This window comes from Netta rufina (genome assembly GCF_964035555.1).
Source record: "Netta rufina genome assembly, chromosome: Z".
Taxonomy (NCBI): Eukaryota; Metazoa; Chordata; class Aves; order Anseriformes; family Anatidae; genus Netta; species Netta rufina.
Genome location: NC_140126.1, coordinates 41,599,627 through 41,615,063, shown reverse-complemented (window position 1 = coordinate 41,615,063; position 15,437 = coordinate 41,599,627). Strand labels below are relative to the sequence as shown.

Here is a 15,437-nt window from a genome sequence, read left to right as displayed (position 1 = left end):
AGAAGTCATGTTTAGTTAATTACATTTCAACCTTTGTTTTGTTGTGGGGTTTGTGTTTGTTGTTGTTGTAGTTGTTGTTGTTTAGTTATAAACTCTCAAAATGGACATCTCTATTCTATAAACACAGCTGCTGTGATTTCCATGCCGTGATTTTCAGGTCATGTTAGGCAACAACAGAACTCTACAAATAGAATTTCAACCAATGCCAAATCAGACATCTTACAGAAGTTTATTGCATTGATATCAATATCTAATCAACCATATTTATAATTTCACTAAAGGAAAGATTGGTAGCTTAGTTTCAGAGAACTGGATTTCTATAAGCCCACTTTGATTACCACTACTCTATCACACTTCAATTCCTCCTTAATAAAAACCTGTTTCAGATCTTACATTATTCTGTTTCAGATAAATGTCAGGTTGACAGACATATAATTACCTGAACCATCTATCTTACTCTTTGCAAAAAAAGTGACAAAACAGTTTTACTGCATTTTTTTGAAACTTTTTAATTGCTCCGGGACTTGTTTAAAATCAGCATTAGCACTTAGAGACCAGCTGCAGAGGGATTCATTTTGGGTAGTAATATTACTGCTGGAGTTTGTGACTTGAATAAATAACACATCTATTATTTACATGTTCTCTTCTTTCAGAAGATCTAATACTAAAAAAGTTAAAAAGGAAAGAAGACATTGAAAACAGTATTTTTTAAAATAGAAGCCTTGGGGAGAACACCCTTTGTTGCTCTGCTTTTTAAATATGACTGACTCAAGCAGCACACTACTGCACAAAACCAGACATAGCTCAAATGTAATAAAAAAGCAAATACACTCTAAATATAATTTGCCCTAATTGCACTCATAAAAGTTTAGGATTATTTAATTTTTAAGATTTGAGACTAAATTCTCAAAGTCTCAAGTCGTTTTAGATTAAAAAGTATAGATTTATTAGACAAAAAAATACGTAAAACTAGATTTCTGAAACTCTACAGTATATACACTTACATACACTTATATATAAACAGATTATTAAACAGCAAGCAACATAATATTTTATCCAGCTAACTCATTCTTATACATCTTATGCCTAGACCTCACTTAAACATACAATAGATCACGTTCAGTTTCTAAATTAACCCTTCTCTCTTGTAAAATCCAGTAATTTTTAGCATGTTTCACTGTTTCGGCTACAACATCCTGGAGGCATCTATGCACAGGTACACTTTATTACTATAAGTATTTACTTTCTTCAGTACTATATTTAGCACCTGTTGCAGTGGACACAAAGAATAAATGTGTTGATTTAAAAGGTAAAACAGCATCTTATGATGGCTCTACCACTCTTTGTTTTATTTGTAGTAACTCGGAGCAACGATAATAACAAATAAAAAAATCCATGATGATTTTGAAGTGCTTCTGGAAGTCTATGATTTCAGGGTTTTCTATTCATGTAGATAAAAATAGAAATATTCTGATATCCACTAGTAATTTAGAGATTTTTGATCTTCAGAGCTGAAGACTGAGTAATACTTTTGTAGTGTAGGAAGGAGCAGAATCTGTGAAAAGAGAAAAAAAGAATAAATCTCAAATTCAGGTATATAATCAATCACAAATACATTGAACCTTTAGCTAGAAACGGCTAAGTTTGTTTTTGTTTCAAAGTTACTCTACAGGTGATCCTTGTGAAGTTTTCACTTCATATTGAAATTCTCTTAATCCATATTATACAGCAGCTATTCCTTTTCCAGTCAGCTTTTCAGATGCTGCCATCTGCATAATTTATAGCACAAAAGCTCAGAAACAGGAAATCCAAGTATGAGTCTGAGATCAAACAGACTTACTAAAACACACAAAGTTTAGTCTGTAAAGGCAGGTAACTATATCTTCAAGCTGCTGTGCTCCAAGCACAGCTGACCTAAACAAGGCCAAATGCAGGTGACAGCTGTTTTCTTAGTGCAGTCTACGAAAACAGCTGTCACCTGCATTTGGCCTTGTTTAGGTCAGCTGTGCTTGGAGTACAGCAGCTTGAAGATATAGTTACATTACATACCTGTGAAATGTGGAGTCATGACTCCACATTTCACAGGTATGTAAATAAAACTCTACCGCTACACATTAAATGAGTAACTCTAAGTTAAAGTAATTATCTTAGCATCTCTCCATTTCTTCTATTCATTTTAACCACTGTTGCTACCATTACCAGAAACTGACACTTTCATAGCAGGTTTCACTTTAGAAGTAGGTGGCTTGAATTATCAAGTGTTCAGTTTATGGGCATTAAGGAACAAAAATCAAGTATCAGAACATGAAACGTATTCTTCAGACACACCCTGTGGAATTTCTCTAAGTTTTTATTTTTAATTAAAAAAAAAAAAAAAAGGAAAAAAAATCTTACAGTACCACTATACAAATCACTTACATGAAACACAAGGAATGAAAAAAGATATATAAGATTCATTCTAAAACAAAAAAAAAAAAGTCTAATTTCTATACATACATTCTCAAAGAGATTTAAACAGCTTTTGTGGGTATTTTGGCTCACAGGAAATAGTCCCTTTATTTCCTAAAATATATTAGTAAACAAGACTTAACAGACTGTTATTTAATTACAGCAAATAGGACAGCAAAATAAAGTAATAAGCAAACTTTCAGGTTCTGAGTAATAAAGACAAAAGAAGTGGTTTTAGTACATTAATTTTACAGTGGTAAAAGCAATTAGTACTTAGTTATTAGTGGTAAACAATTAGTACTTTGATACAAATTCACAGTTAAAGAATGCTCTATCAAAGTAAAGAGCATTTTATTTATACATTGTGTTCCTTCTTGAAGTGGAAAAGCACCTCTTTAGGTGCTTCAAATCACTGATGATAATCACAGGAGGCGTAAGTAAATCTGGAGAATAATAATCACTGCATATGTTAGCATTGAAATAAACTTAATGCATATACAAACACACCATAAAGTTTTGATACATTTGTTCAATCCCAAATGACAGAAATTTTTAACAGAACACATATCAAAATTTTCTCTTTTAGTCTTAGTCAAAACCACAAAAGAAAATTATAGTTTAGAGGAGTATTGCTTGTACTTTTAAAAACTAATCTTCCCAAATATTTATATTCCAAGATAGTAACATGTCTACTGGAAGTCAACACATACCCCTTTCTCTTAGGTCTTCAATGTAGGCTTTCATAAACTCTTTTTCAAATTGCTCCCGTTCACGTTCACTTTCTATAATTTCTTCAGTGTCTTCACATACAATAGTTTCAACTGGGCTGTCCTTGAGACTTATAAATCTAAAGAGAGAACGTAGTGCAAAAATATATGCAGCAGGTTTCTGAATATCACTGGGCAACATGAATGTCATTTTGGAAGTTACTACTACAGCCAAAAGAAAAAACATAAGGAACATTTGGTCTTTTTTTTTTTTTTTCCTCCTCTATTAGAGCTTTCTTAAGGACAATCTATAACCTGTCTCAGTCATTAAATACTTCAAACAACACCTTCTGCATATTTCACTTTCCATACGAAAATTATTAGATTTATCTTTTTGTTTTCACCTATTTACCTAAATAATTATTTGCAATGACATGTTTTGTTTTGTTTTGTTTTGTTTTGTTTTGTTTTGTTTTGTTTTGTTATTATGGGACTTCTGACAGATGACACTAATTTCAAATCTGCTAATGAACATTATGAACTCCATCCTAACTCACCCAATTGGTGAGCAATTTGAAAATTTTGCAAGTATCACTTAGTTGATATGTTTTAATTTTGTTTTGTTATTTCTCTTTTACAATGGATTATTTGACATACATTAATTTATATTTTCAAATTTCCTAAAGCCACATGTTGTAGGTGAAAAACTAGGTGTCTATATAAACAACTCATATAATGCTCAAAGTAAATGCAAAGTATTAAAAAAAAAGTCTCCATAAAACACTTTCAAAAGATATTTTTTCAGATTGATGATTGGCTTGTTATTATCTCATAATTATTTTCTGTTAGTCTCCAATGTTTTCCTAATGAAAGACCTGAACATCACCTGCAGAAATGCAGGAACACAGTAATTACAGACAAAAATACTTTTTAGTCCTGTCCAGGACTAAAGTTTTGCAGCAACAAAATTCTGTTTCATAGCAAAGTGTGTATGAACTACTAAATTTATGTGATACTACTTAAGCTTTTAACTAGCTGTGTTTGTCAGGACACTTTTGATAGTGACACTGCACTTTTCAATTGCCTAACTACTGATTCCATTCTATAAGAAATATTTTTCTCCAGAATTAAGGCTGCTCTTTCCAAGTACACACAGTAGCAGTTTAGACTTACAGATGCACAATGAGAGGCATGGCAGATGAAAATCAGAAACCTGTGGCTCCTCTTTGCAATTCCCAATATCTCTAATGTATCCTTAAGGGTTCTGATATCAGTTGTGGCAGAATTTGACCACCCGTGGTAGAAACAGATGCTTGCAAAAGTATTCCAAATGCATCTACCTTATTTTCTTAGGAACATATTTAGTTCTCTCTCACTTTTACTTACTTTAAACCTGTGGTTGACTCACAGATGGCTGTGGGTATCTCAACCAGGTCATCACCACTGACAACAAGCAAACTGAGTTTTGGCATATTAACCAGAGCTCGTGGAAGATAAGTCAATTTGTTTTTCTGTAAGAGAAGTGTCTGCAGTTGATCTAACCTATAAAAAATATAAAAGATAAGGATAACATGAAATATTTATTTCAAACAAGAGCATCTATTTAAAATAGTGCAAATTTAATCTTATTTTAAAAAGTAAAAAATAAAAATAACATGCACAAACTTTGGCTTCCCAAAAATTATTCATATCACAAACATTGTCTTCAACTTTAGTGGAAATTTCCAGCCATGCTTCAACATTATAGATATGAATACCATATCTCTCACAAACATGCCCAAGACAAAAGATTACAAAAACTACTGCACTTCCATACAGAAGATGTTGACAGAATATGATATAAAGCCTCACCTTGAGTATCCCAGTTCTAATGAAAAATATGGGTCACCATCTCACACTTTTGCCTATATGCTGGTTTCTACAAATTATATGTCTATGCTAGCCAATATATTTGAATCTATTGTTTTTCACTAAGAATTAGTACTGTGGGGAGAAAAAAAAAAAAAAGACCAGGTCATGTGTCTCTCTCAAGTTTTCCCACTGAAATCAATTTAATGACAATGTTTTTTGGGGAAGGCTTTCTTTTTCTTTATTTTCCCTGGCTTTTCCTAATGCAAAAGTAATTTGTGGCTCACCATATATTCTGTGGAGTAGACAGAAAACTACAATCATAGCAAACCAATGAAACAAGTTTGTGTCATTTGAGACCAGAAATTTTTTTCTTAAAAAAAATGTTCCAGGTTATTGCTGGTCAGGCCTGTATAGTTTGTCTGAATTCAGGGGTAGATATTAAGTAGGGCTTCAGTATACTGCCAACTCATCTTTTTTAATCACAGACCACATGGTAATGATTGACATTCTTTGATTATGCAGAATATCAGTCTATATGAGCAGGTGTAGGAATCCTGACATTTTCTAGTCTTTAGGATGCATTTGATCCCAAGAGCTCTCAAAATTCAGAAATTAAAGCCAAATAAAAACTTACTTTGGGGTGTCTAAACATGATGCTTTAGTATTGAGATTGACAATTCTATTCTAAAGAATGAAAAGGAAAAAAAAATAAAAGAAAAAAATATCTTAGATAAACAAACATATAGGGGTTACAGTTTATAGGGAAAAATTACTGTTAATATGAATAGGTATCCTTCAACAAAATAAATATATCCTCTTAGAAACTCTTCTGTATTAATGAAATATCTACTCATACTTGTGGAGTAGAGGGTGGGGGAGGGGGAGGAGGGGAAGGGGAACAGCTTTTCACTGTTGGGATATACTGGGATTTTATATTGGGAATATTTGGATTGGGATTTTGGGATTTATACTTATATAAAGACTTCAGCCCTGCTGTCAGAGAAATCTCTGATCCTACAATGTCCCAGAGAAGACTTTTTCCAAAGCATAAAGAAACATGAATGATGAATGAGTTTTCTATGAAGTCTCTTCTTCCCCAGGAATCTCTGTTCCCAGATCCATAAACATTTTTTTTCCTTTTTTAATAAACTTTAATTGATATGTTTTCAGTTAACTTATAGATATGTAGGGTTTTTTTAAATGAAGTTATGACGAGATTTCAGAGTATGCAAATGGGCCCAGGGATAAGAATAGTACTTTATCAGGCTAGTAAGTCCCATTAAAGGATTTGGAAGGACTTTTTTTTTAAAAAAAAAAAAAAAACAATTTGGAGAGGTAGGAGAAGAGCATGCATATATGATTCTGAGTAAGATCTATGTCAGGAGCTGTTGATCACATTTATTTTAATCTTAGCAAGATATTTCTGCTTTGTTGCCAAAGTTTCTCAGGTCCTTTAAGTTAAATATGCTTTAGTTCATTTTTCCATCCATCCAATCTAACCTTCTAGGTCACTCAAGAGATAGTGCTGACAACTCCTTATTGTAATTCTCCTTTGCTGAAGGTCACAAGTATGGCCCATGAACTTCCAAATAACATTGTCTGAATATGATGACAAATTATCAAAACTACAGCAGAAAATGTTATTAGTTAACTGAACAGTAGAGTATCCAACTGTACAATCTGCTATCAATGAGCTAGAAAATGTAGTTTCTGCTCTCCAACCCAGTCCATCAATAACAATAGCAAAGCTTATGTGCAAAACTAATGCATTTCCTAATGTGATTTTTTCATATGATTTTTCATTAATAGTGTCCCTTGGAAGGCTATTACTTTCTAGATTTACTTTATAGTTCATAATCCTGTCCATGAATTAAAACAAAAACTACCTGTCTATGTCTTCTGGGAGATCTCTCAGGTTGTTGCTGCTAATATCCAACCACTGCAAATTAGACATCCGGAGTACACAAATTGGAATAGAAGGGAACTTGTTTGCTGACACATCCACAACTGTGACTTGTTTCAGGTTACTTAGCTAAAAAGAAGTGGTGCTTTATTTTAGTTACATTTTGCAAATACAATAAAATATTTAATTCTTCAAACATTCTTCTTTCTGCCAAAGCACTTAGAAAAATCATAATTGCATGATGTTTTACTTAACTTTTTACCAGTCTTATATCTTAGTCACCAATTGATATGAAAAACTATTTCAGGAATGACTACTTCAAAATGTGTTCATCAGCTATTTTACATCATCATTTTACTGAATGAAATTTCCATTTTGAAAGAAGACATATAGTTTCAGACAACACCAAGACTAGAACAAGACAATGTCTTGGTTCCTATATATATTATATATGAACTAAGTTCCAGTGTGACTAATTACAGTGTCAATAATTAGATGTCAGGTTATCATTCAAAGAAACAGAGATTTTATTACTCCTATCAAAAATACATAGATTGTTTTCTGTTATGCACAGAGAATGTGCATTGCTAGGGACACTTCAAACATGAAACTGCCAATTTAAGATGAGAAATATTAGTCCAATGTTTTTCAAAGATCTTTAAAAATACATCTTCCACCCACCAAACTAACCATATAATATGGTGCACTAGAGCTTTTTATCTGAATACTTCTCAAAGGAATTACATTTATGTAATAAACCATTAATGTAATGATGGTTAACTGCAAATTTAAAATATAACTTTTTTAATTAATAAATGTGTTAAATAATTCTTTTAGTACTAAATCAATTATTCACACTACCAGCATGAATAAAATCATACATCTAGTTAAAGTGAGTCAAAAGAATATAAATGTTAAACAAACACACACACACACACACAAAAAAAAAAGGTATTTTACAATGAAAATAGTCTCAGAGCTTCTAGTCTTCTAGTCATATGTCAGCATCACTGCCTAGCCTTTCTTCTGATGCAGAAGGGAGTAGCAGAATATGTCAGTGGTCTTTGCCCAAAGGGCTATTTTGTAATGAGGGTGTGTCGCTGGGTGTGTGTGTGGCTGAGTGTGTGGGGAGGTTGTGGGGAGGAGACATGGAGGGGTGTATTGTACTTCCAAAGTGAAGAAAATGCAGCCAACAGCATAAATAATGGGAAAAAAAAAAACAAAAAAAAAATAGAATGTAAGAAAGTACATTCTGAATCCTTGAGAAGGGTTTTTGTTAGTTTGTTTTGAATCCAGTCCTGGTTTGTTATATTTTATGGCCAAACTTCTATTTACTGCAATATTGCCAAAAATTCATCTGTGATATTTAGTTTGACTCTTGTCATTTGAAATGGTCACATTGGTGCTGTGATGGAGCCTGTTTGTTTGTTTTCTCTGTGTTTGTTTGCTTGCTTGTTTGCTTGCTTTTAAACACACATTGCCTCTCTTTGCTGCTAGACCTTAAAATTTGGGAAAATCCAGGGAAATTTACTGAAATTATGAAATGACTTCACTGTTACGTTTGCCTTTCAAAAACATAATAGAGGTTCAGAGTCTCTCTGTCCACCATTACATTAAAACAGCCTTGGTGAGGCATTACCATGGAAATGTCTTGCTCCTGATTCAGAAGAGGTAAGCACACATTTTATACTGACACTTCTTACTTCCAAATTATTTTGTCATTTTGAGAACTGACTACTAGCCATGAACACTCATTCCTCTACTGTAAATTTTTCCAGATACTGAATCTTTTTTTCCAAACACAGGAGAACCTCCATTTGCAGAATATCAGTAACTCTTCTGAATAATACTAAAAAGAAAATGGAGAAAACAATTGGCACCATGTTTACACTGCATTTACTTTGTGTTTTAATATTATTTTCACAATTTAAAATGTGAAGAAAATATTTCAAGTTTCTCTGCACTCAGAACAAGCCACTACTAAACAAGAAAGGTAATAATCTCTAAGCACCAAGTGGTAGATTAATGTAAAATAAGCTGACATCACTGTTCATCCAGGTTCCTAAACACTTTGCTTTCACATTAAGTCATCTATCATGCTGAAACATCTCATTAACATTAACGATAGGTTAAATGATATTTCTTCAACAACAGCACTTTTTTTATGATTTCTTGAAAGTGCTTTAAATAAATAAGTATATGCATTAAATATAAAAAGAAATATACATATAGCAGTATTGCTATATTTTTTATGAATATTTCTGCCATTTTTCATACAGTCTTGAAAATAGATTGTTTTTATACTTCATTGAATCAAAACTTATATTTTTCAGAATTTTGTGCCCTCCCAAAACTATACTAACAAAATACAAGGTGACAGGCTGTCTTTATATAAAGTTTGGTTTAGTGTGACACAGAATATATGGAGCCATGATTATGCTGTGTAAGCTGCAAGCCTTTTTCTTTACTTGTACTTGTTCTTTTAGGGTAATATTTAACAAAACCTGTACATTTTCCATGGTATGTTGAAATCTAATGGAGTTTTTATTTAATCTCTGAAATATTTCCAAAAACCACCTATGATATATGAAGCACTGGAAATTATTGCATCTATGTATTATATTTTCTAAAGAAAACCCTGTTTGTTTTATTTCTTTTTGAAAGACTGATTGATTTTTGCACTTCTTATAACATTTCATTTTCAAACAAGCATGGCCCTCTTATCATTTTTATGTTAGTATTTATTTTTGCTTGATGCTGAATTTTGTTATTTTCCTCTATTATCTGACTTAATCAATCAGTATATAGGCTTTATGCAAGTTCCATTTTAAAAAATAGCCATACTTGATCATCTAGCTACCTAGACCCACTTATTGTGGTCCTTATTTTTAGTCATTGTTGTCATCGTTGTTTGACAAACTGCCCCATTTTGCTTATCTTAATAATTTTATTCATAAAAATAATACAGATAACATTGTAGAAGTCCACTGCTTCTCTTTCTCTCTGACAGTTAAACTTTCAGATGAAAGAAAAGGACACCATGTCCTGGGCTGAACAAGTTATTTGATTAATGGGTATGTTTTTATTTCTGTTCTGCTTTTTGCCATGAAAGGGATTTGCTGATAAGGTTGTATGCAAGTTTGTCGTGAGTTGCCTACTGCTTAGCATCAACAAATGAAAAGGTGAGAATTCATGTCAAGCCCTACCAAAAAATTGTGCAATTTTCAGTTATGTACAAATGTTGTGTAACAGACATGGCACCCAAGCAAACTCAGTATATGACAAGATATAAAAAGAATTTATACATAAATGTCCATCAATGCACTACCCTGATTTTTCCCAAACATTTCACATTCAGTGAAGTCAATGAAAAATTGTAACAATTTAGGAGGATCAGATTAACATGTAATGTTGTCCCCCCAAAAGCATAGGCTGGCACTCAATATCTTGGTAGTGTGGTGAAAGCACTACAGTACATATAAGCCGAGGCATGAAGTGTATGTTTGACCACTTCAATCTCAAGCACTCAAACCAAATACCCAGGTTTTCTTACACAAAGCAATAGCTATAACCTATTCTATAATTTCATTGGTATTCAATGATCAATGATTGGTATTCATGGTCAACAGGTTGACCATGAGCCAGCAGAGTGCCCTGGTGGCCAAGAAGGCCAGTGGGATCCTGACGTGCATTAAAAGGAGTATGGCCAGCAGGTCAAGGGAGACGATCCTCCCCCTCTACTCTGCCCTGGTCAGGCTTCACCTGGAGTACTGTGTCCAGTTCTGGGCTCCCCAATACAAAAAAGACAGGGATCTCCCAGAAAGAGTCCGGCGGAGGACCACAAAGATGATACGGGGCCTGGAGCATGTCCCCTCTGAGGAAAGGCTGAGAGCCTTCTGTCTGTTCAGCCTTGAGAAAAGAAGACTGAGAGGGGATTTTATCAATATTTATAAATACCTTAAGTGTGGGAGAAAGAGGGATTTAGTAAATCTCTTTTCAGTGGTTTGTGAGGACAAGACAATGGATAATGGCCAAAAAATGGATCACAGGAAGTTCCACACCAAGAGGTGAAATCATAAGGTCATCTCATCTTCAAATTTCCAAACCTTGTAAATTGAGAACATTAAAAAGGAAAACTAGGCTTCAAATTCAATTACAGGTTTCTCAACAACCTATATGGACCCAACAGCTCACTTTGGATGCATACTCTCCCTATGTTTTAACTTAAAAAATGAGAAAAGTAAAAAGAGCAATGTCAGTATCACATGGCCACTAACTGACCTCTCCAAAATGCTTGGAGAGGAAGTGTCTCTTGGATATAACAAAAGAGATTATTAAAGATATATTCTGGTCTTTGACCAAGATATGACCAAATGAATTAATTTCATTACCAGAACAGAGACAAAGCTAAAAGCACATTTCCTTTCCAATATGCAACAGCAATTGAAGAAACACTATTCAAATGGCAATATTTTAATTATGATTCAAACATACACAATACTGTTTTGTCATGACAATACACTGTAGCCTGTGAAGATACATCGTGGTTTACAAAAAAAAAATATATATATATACACATGAAATATATATATATATATATGCATATATATATATATATACACACACATATATATATATACTAATTTACAATGATTCTGAAATGATTCTGAAATCCAGAGGGAACTACTGTTTGCCAAAGGGGTGCACAGGGGAAAACAGGCAAAAGAGAAGGAAAGTTTGTTTTATAGGTACTGAGAAAATATATATATGTATTATTAACAAATATGGCAAAAAAAGAGTTAGAAAACACTAGCTGATCACTTTGTTTTACATTAATAAAACAGTAATTATTCACTTGGAAAACAATATATATGTATTGTATTTGTAAAGATAATAGAACCATGTAATGTCACAACATTGACAGAAGCAAAATAAATAAGAAAAATAATGCAAGAAAAACATTCAAGTGAAACTGAGAAAGTGATCCTATGCTCCTAACCCATTACAGTAGCAACATTTTGATGACCGATATTGATGAAATCATTTCACCTTATGAATATAGGTGCTGGGCAGTGACAAGAGCTTTCTGTGTGAGAGTGAATATATGCAGCCTGATAAACTTGGCAGCAAGAGTTTTACAGAATGTCAGCAAAAAATTAGCTTGTCTACAAATGTAGATGGTAAATTGAAGAATGGAAACCATGTTCTCCTCAGCAGCAGAGGTCAGAAGATTTCTGATCTGTCAGCTGTCTCCAATGATAGCAGGAATAAAACTCTCCTTTTTTATTATTTTATATTTTACACAGTAACTGGCAGGAGAACCCTGCAAGCTGGAACTGGATTTAGATGTTCTTGAAGCAGGAGTTAAATAATGAAAATGCCCAAATTCAGGAAAGTCACAACACAGATAAATCTGTTCTGCACACTATGACATATATAGTTTGGAATTAGGCCTTATCTAGTTGAACAAACTGTTTCAAAATGTCTATCATCAAAATTATTTTCTTTTAATGCTACAGACAGTACATGTGTGTGACCCTGATAGTACATAAACCTACAGCTGAGAACACTGCCAACAACTGTGTATGACGTTTTGGTTTGCCAGGAATATAGCAAAATTTCTCTCCCTCCTCTCTATTCCTCTCTCACAGAGTTGTTAGATACATGCTTAAATATATATATTAATCTAACAGTAACAGTTTTGAGTTCATCTCTTCACAGATCTTTCCTTTCTATATAGTACCAAGATTTCTTGGTGGGCTTATGTCTTGCCCTGGTAAAAACACATAAGAAAAATGGAAAGATTGCTATTAGTAGAAAAAGCACCGAGTAGAGGGTCTTTTCCTGACCTGGACAATCAAGGCTGTCCAGATTTTGTCCAAGTACCCATCTAGAAGGTATTAGATTGTTCCTGTTGTTACTGTGTCTGACAATAAATATTTGACTGAATACTTACTCTCATTCTTATTTATAAAAGCTTATAATGAAGCTGGGCTTCACAACTCCGTTTACAGGGAGAATTCCCCCGACCCGGAATTTGCAGAGACCTGTCACAGGCACTGAGCACACTGCTGCAATCCAGTAACACCACTCATCAACATATACTTTGGTACTACCCCACAGCAGAGGACATAGCAAACCTACAAACCTCATCTGTGTTTTACTAGAAATTCTTTTTATGATGCAGAGAGAGAGAAAGAGAGAGACAGAGAGGCAGAGGGAGAGAAGATAATCTATTCTATATAAAGGTTGTATAATAATGAAGCACTAAGTGAACTTGTATTATATATATACATATAAACATAGGCGTGCTTACAAAATATCTGGCCATGTCCAGTCTAACCAAGAGTCGCCTATAATTCAGCCAGGCTTCTATGCCTAAATTAAGCCAGTCAGACTACCTCAGGAAGAGGTAGGCAAAAATAAAATGGGAGGCTTGCTGTATAATGCTCTCTGGATTGCTAAATTTTGTTCCATGTCTGATAAAGATAAAGGGAAATGGTATCTAATAAAATCAGTCATCTGGCTTGTCCCAGTCTAATTACTCAGAAATTAAGTTGTGTAGAATCAAGTTTCCTACTACTGTAAAAGTATTAGTTCAGATACATTTTGTAATCCTCTTTTCATGCCCTATATCAAAATAAGCAGCTTCCAAACAAGTGTTTCACTACCCAGTCCCCTTCAGATTGCATCCAAATAACTTACCTTTCTCAGCTACACGTTGCTGCTGAGACATGTAATCCCATACTAATTTGTAATAACAAACAACAAGGAAAAATCTGCATATTTGTGTATACCTTGCGAAATGATAGATAATATCTTCTGTGAACATGACATCCCAGAAATATCTATATAATGCTTTGAGCATATAAAACATGAAGAAAACAAACTTTGACTACTGAACAAATATTTAGAAGGAGTAACAGTTATTATTAAGAGGATGCATCTAAAACCATCAAGATTTTCATAACTGCAAATAAAATCTGATACAGAGGGGATGTCCAAGCTAATACAAGGACAGTGAACTACACAGATTTCTCACCCTGACTGAAATGTGGGAATATATGGAAAGGTGAAAAACATAACTGCATATAACTCAGCAAAAATCTTTTGTTCAACATGAACTAGAGGTCAAAAATAAATAAATACATGCATACATAAGCAAATAGTTGGGTCTATACACGAATGTGAGATACAATGGTTAACTCCAAAATTGAAGAGGTCCAGACTGGAGACAGTGTGGGCTACAGTGACCATGCCCTGGTTTAGTTTGTGATCTTGAGGAATACGGGCCCGAACTTCAAAAGAGCAAACTTCAAGCTATTTTAAAGACCTAGTGGATGAGATCCGCTGGAACACTGTCCTTAGGCACAAAGGAGCTGAACAGAGCTGGCAACTCTTTAAGGATGTTCTCCTTAGAAAACAAGAACTCTCCATCCACCTGCATAACAAATGTTTGTTTTTATAAAAACAAACAAAGAAACAAAAAACCCTGCTTCAGTATCCTACCACTCTGAACCATCCTTCACATTAGATCCTCAAATCTAGTCAGCCTTTTTATTGCATCTAACCAGCATTCACAGCATTTTGTATTAACTAGTAATCTGAAGACCTGGAACAAAATTTTTATTCTCAGATTTTCATGCTGAGAATGAAAAACTTTTTGACTATATTAAAAGCAATTTGGGGGCAATCTGACTTCTTCTTAACCATCTCTCTACCCTGCACGGAGTATATTCAGAAAAATAAAAAGCTGCAAAAAAAAGGCAAAAATGGAGTACAACAGATCATGAAATGGTGATGTACATACGTGAACCTGACAGCTTCATATTCTAATTCATTTCAGCCTGTCTACAAATGTTATCCCATGGGTCAAACATAACTTTTCACTGACCAACTCAGTATTTTAAGATGAGACAAAATAGCAGCCTCAAAACAGCCTGGCAGCCAGCATATAGCACCTGACAAGATTGAAGCTAGAAGTGATAGCCCTCAGTAGCAGCCCAGTCCTGCAGACCCTCCCCAGTCATACAACCACATAACCATATATTACATGACCAGACACACTCAAGGGAAGATCTGTACATGCCTACCATACAAAATCTACATACAGGCAAACATCAGCCACACTATAAATGTAAGCTGATTCATGGAGTCTCAAGTTTTAGGTCCACGCAATTGGCAGATCTGTTTTTTGACAATATCATCTCTGATTAGTTCAGAAGGGTTATTGGCCAGTGTGACCAGAATAAGAGAGATGATGGAGAAAAAAAAAAAAAAAAAAAAACTGTATCCCTGTGTCTATTAAAAAGAGGAAGAAAAAGAATGAGCAAGACTAATTTTGCAAGATGAAAGACTGGGTGGGGGGAGAAGGATCTTATTTCCTCAAAAGTGTGTTTACACTATAAAACATGAAGTTACTTTAACCTTACCATGACCTTTTTAACTTGTGCTCGTTCATAAAACTACCGGACTCCTCCTAAACTCCAGCAGTAGTAATCAAATCTATGACAAGCTACAACCATGAA

At 33.9% G+C, this 15,437-nt stretch overlaps 1 protein-coding gene across 3 annotated transcripts in view; it reads right to left on the bottom strand.

Annotated features, from left to right (window-relative positions):
• Positions 1-213: 213 nt before the first annotated feature.
• Positions 214-15,437, bottom strand: part of LRRC2 (leucine rich repeat containing 2) — a 79,317-nt gene continuing 64,093 nt past the window's right edge. For all 3 annotated transcript variants that reach the window (XM_084304980.1, XM_084304981.1, XM_084304979.1), the window contains exons 6-9: positions 6,893-7,038; positions 4,542-4,697; positions 3,159-3,295; positions 214-1,555 (exon numbers count right to left, since the gene is read on the bottom strand). In XM_084304980.1, coding sequence (XP_084161106.1) covers positions 1,506-1,555; positions 3,159-3,295; positions 4,542-4,697; positions 6,893-7,038 — 489 coding nt within the window. In that variant the 3' untranslated portion in view covers positions 214-1,505. The remainder of the gene's footprint in view (positions 1,556-3,158; positions 3,296-4,541; positions 4,698-6,892; positions 7,039-15,437) is intronic.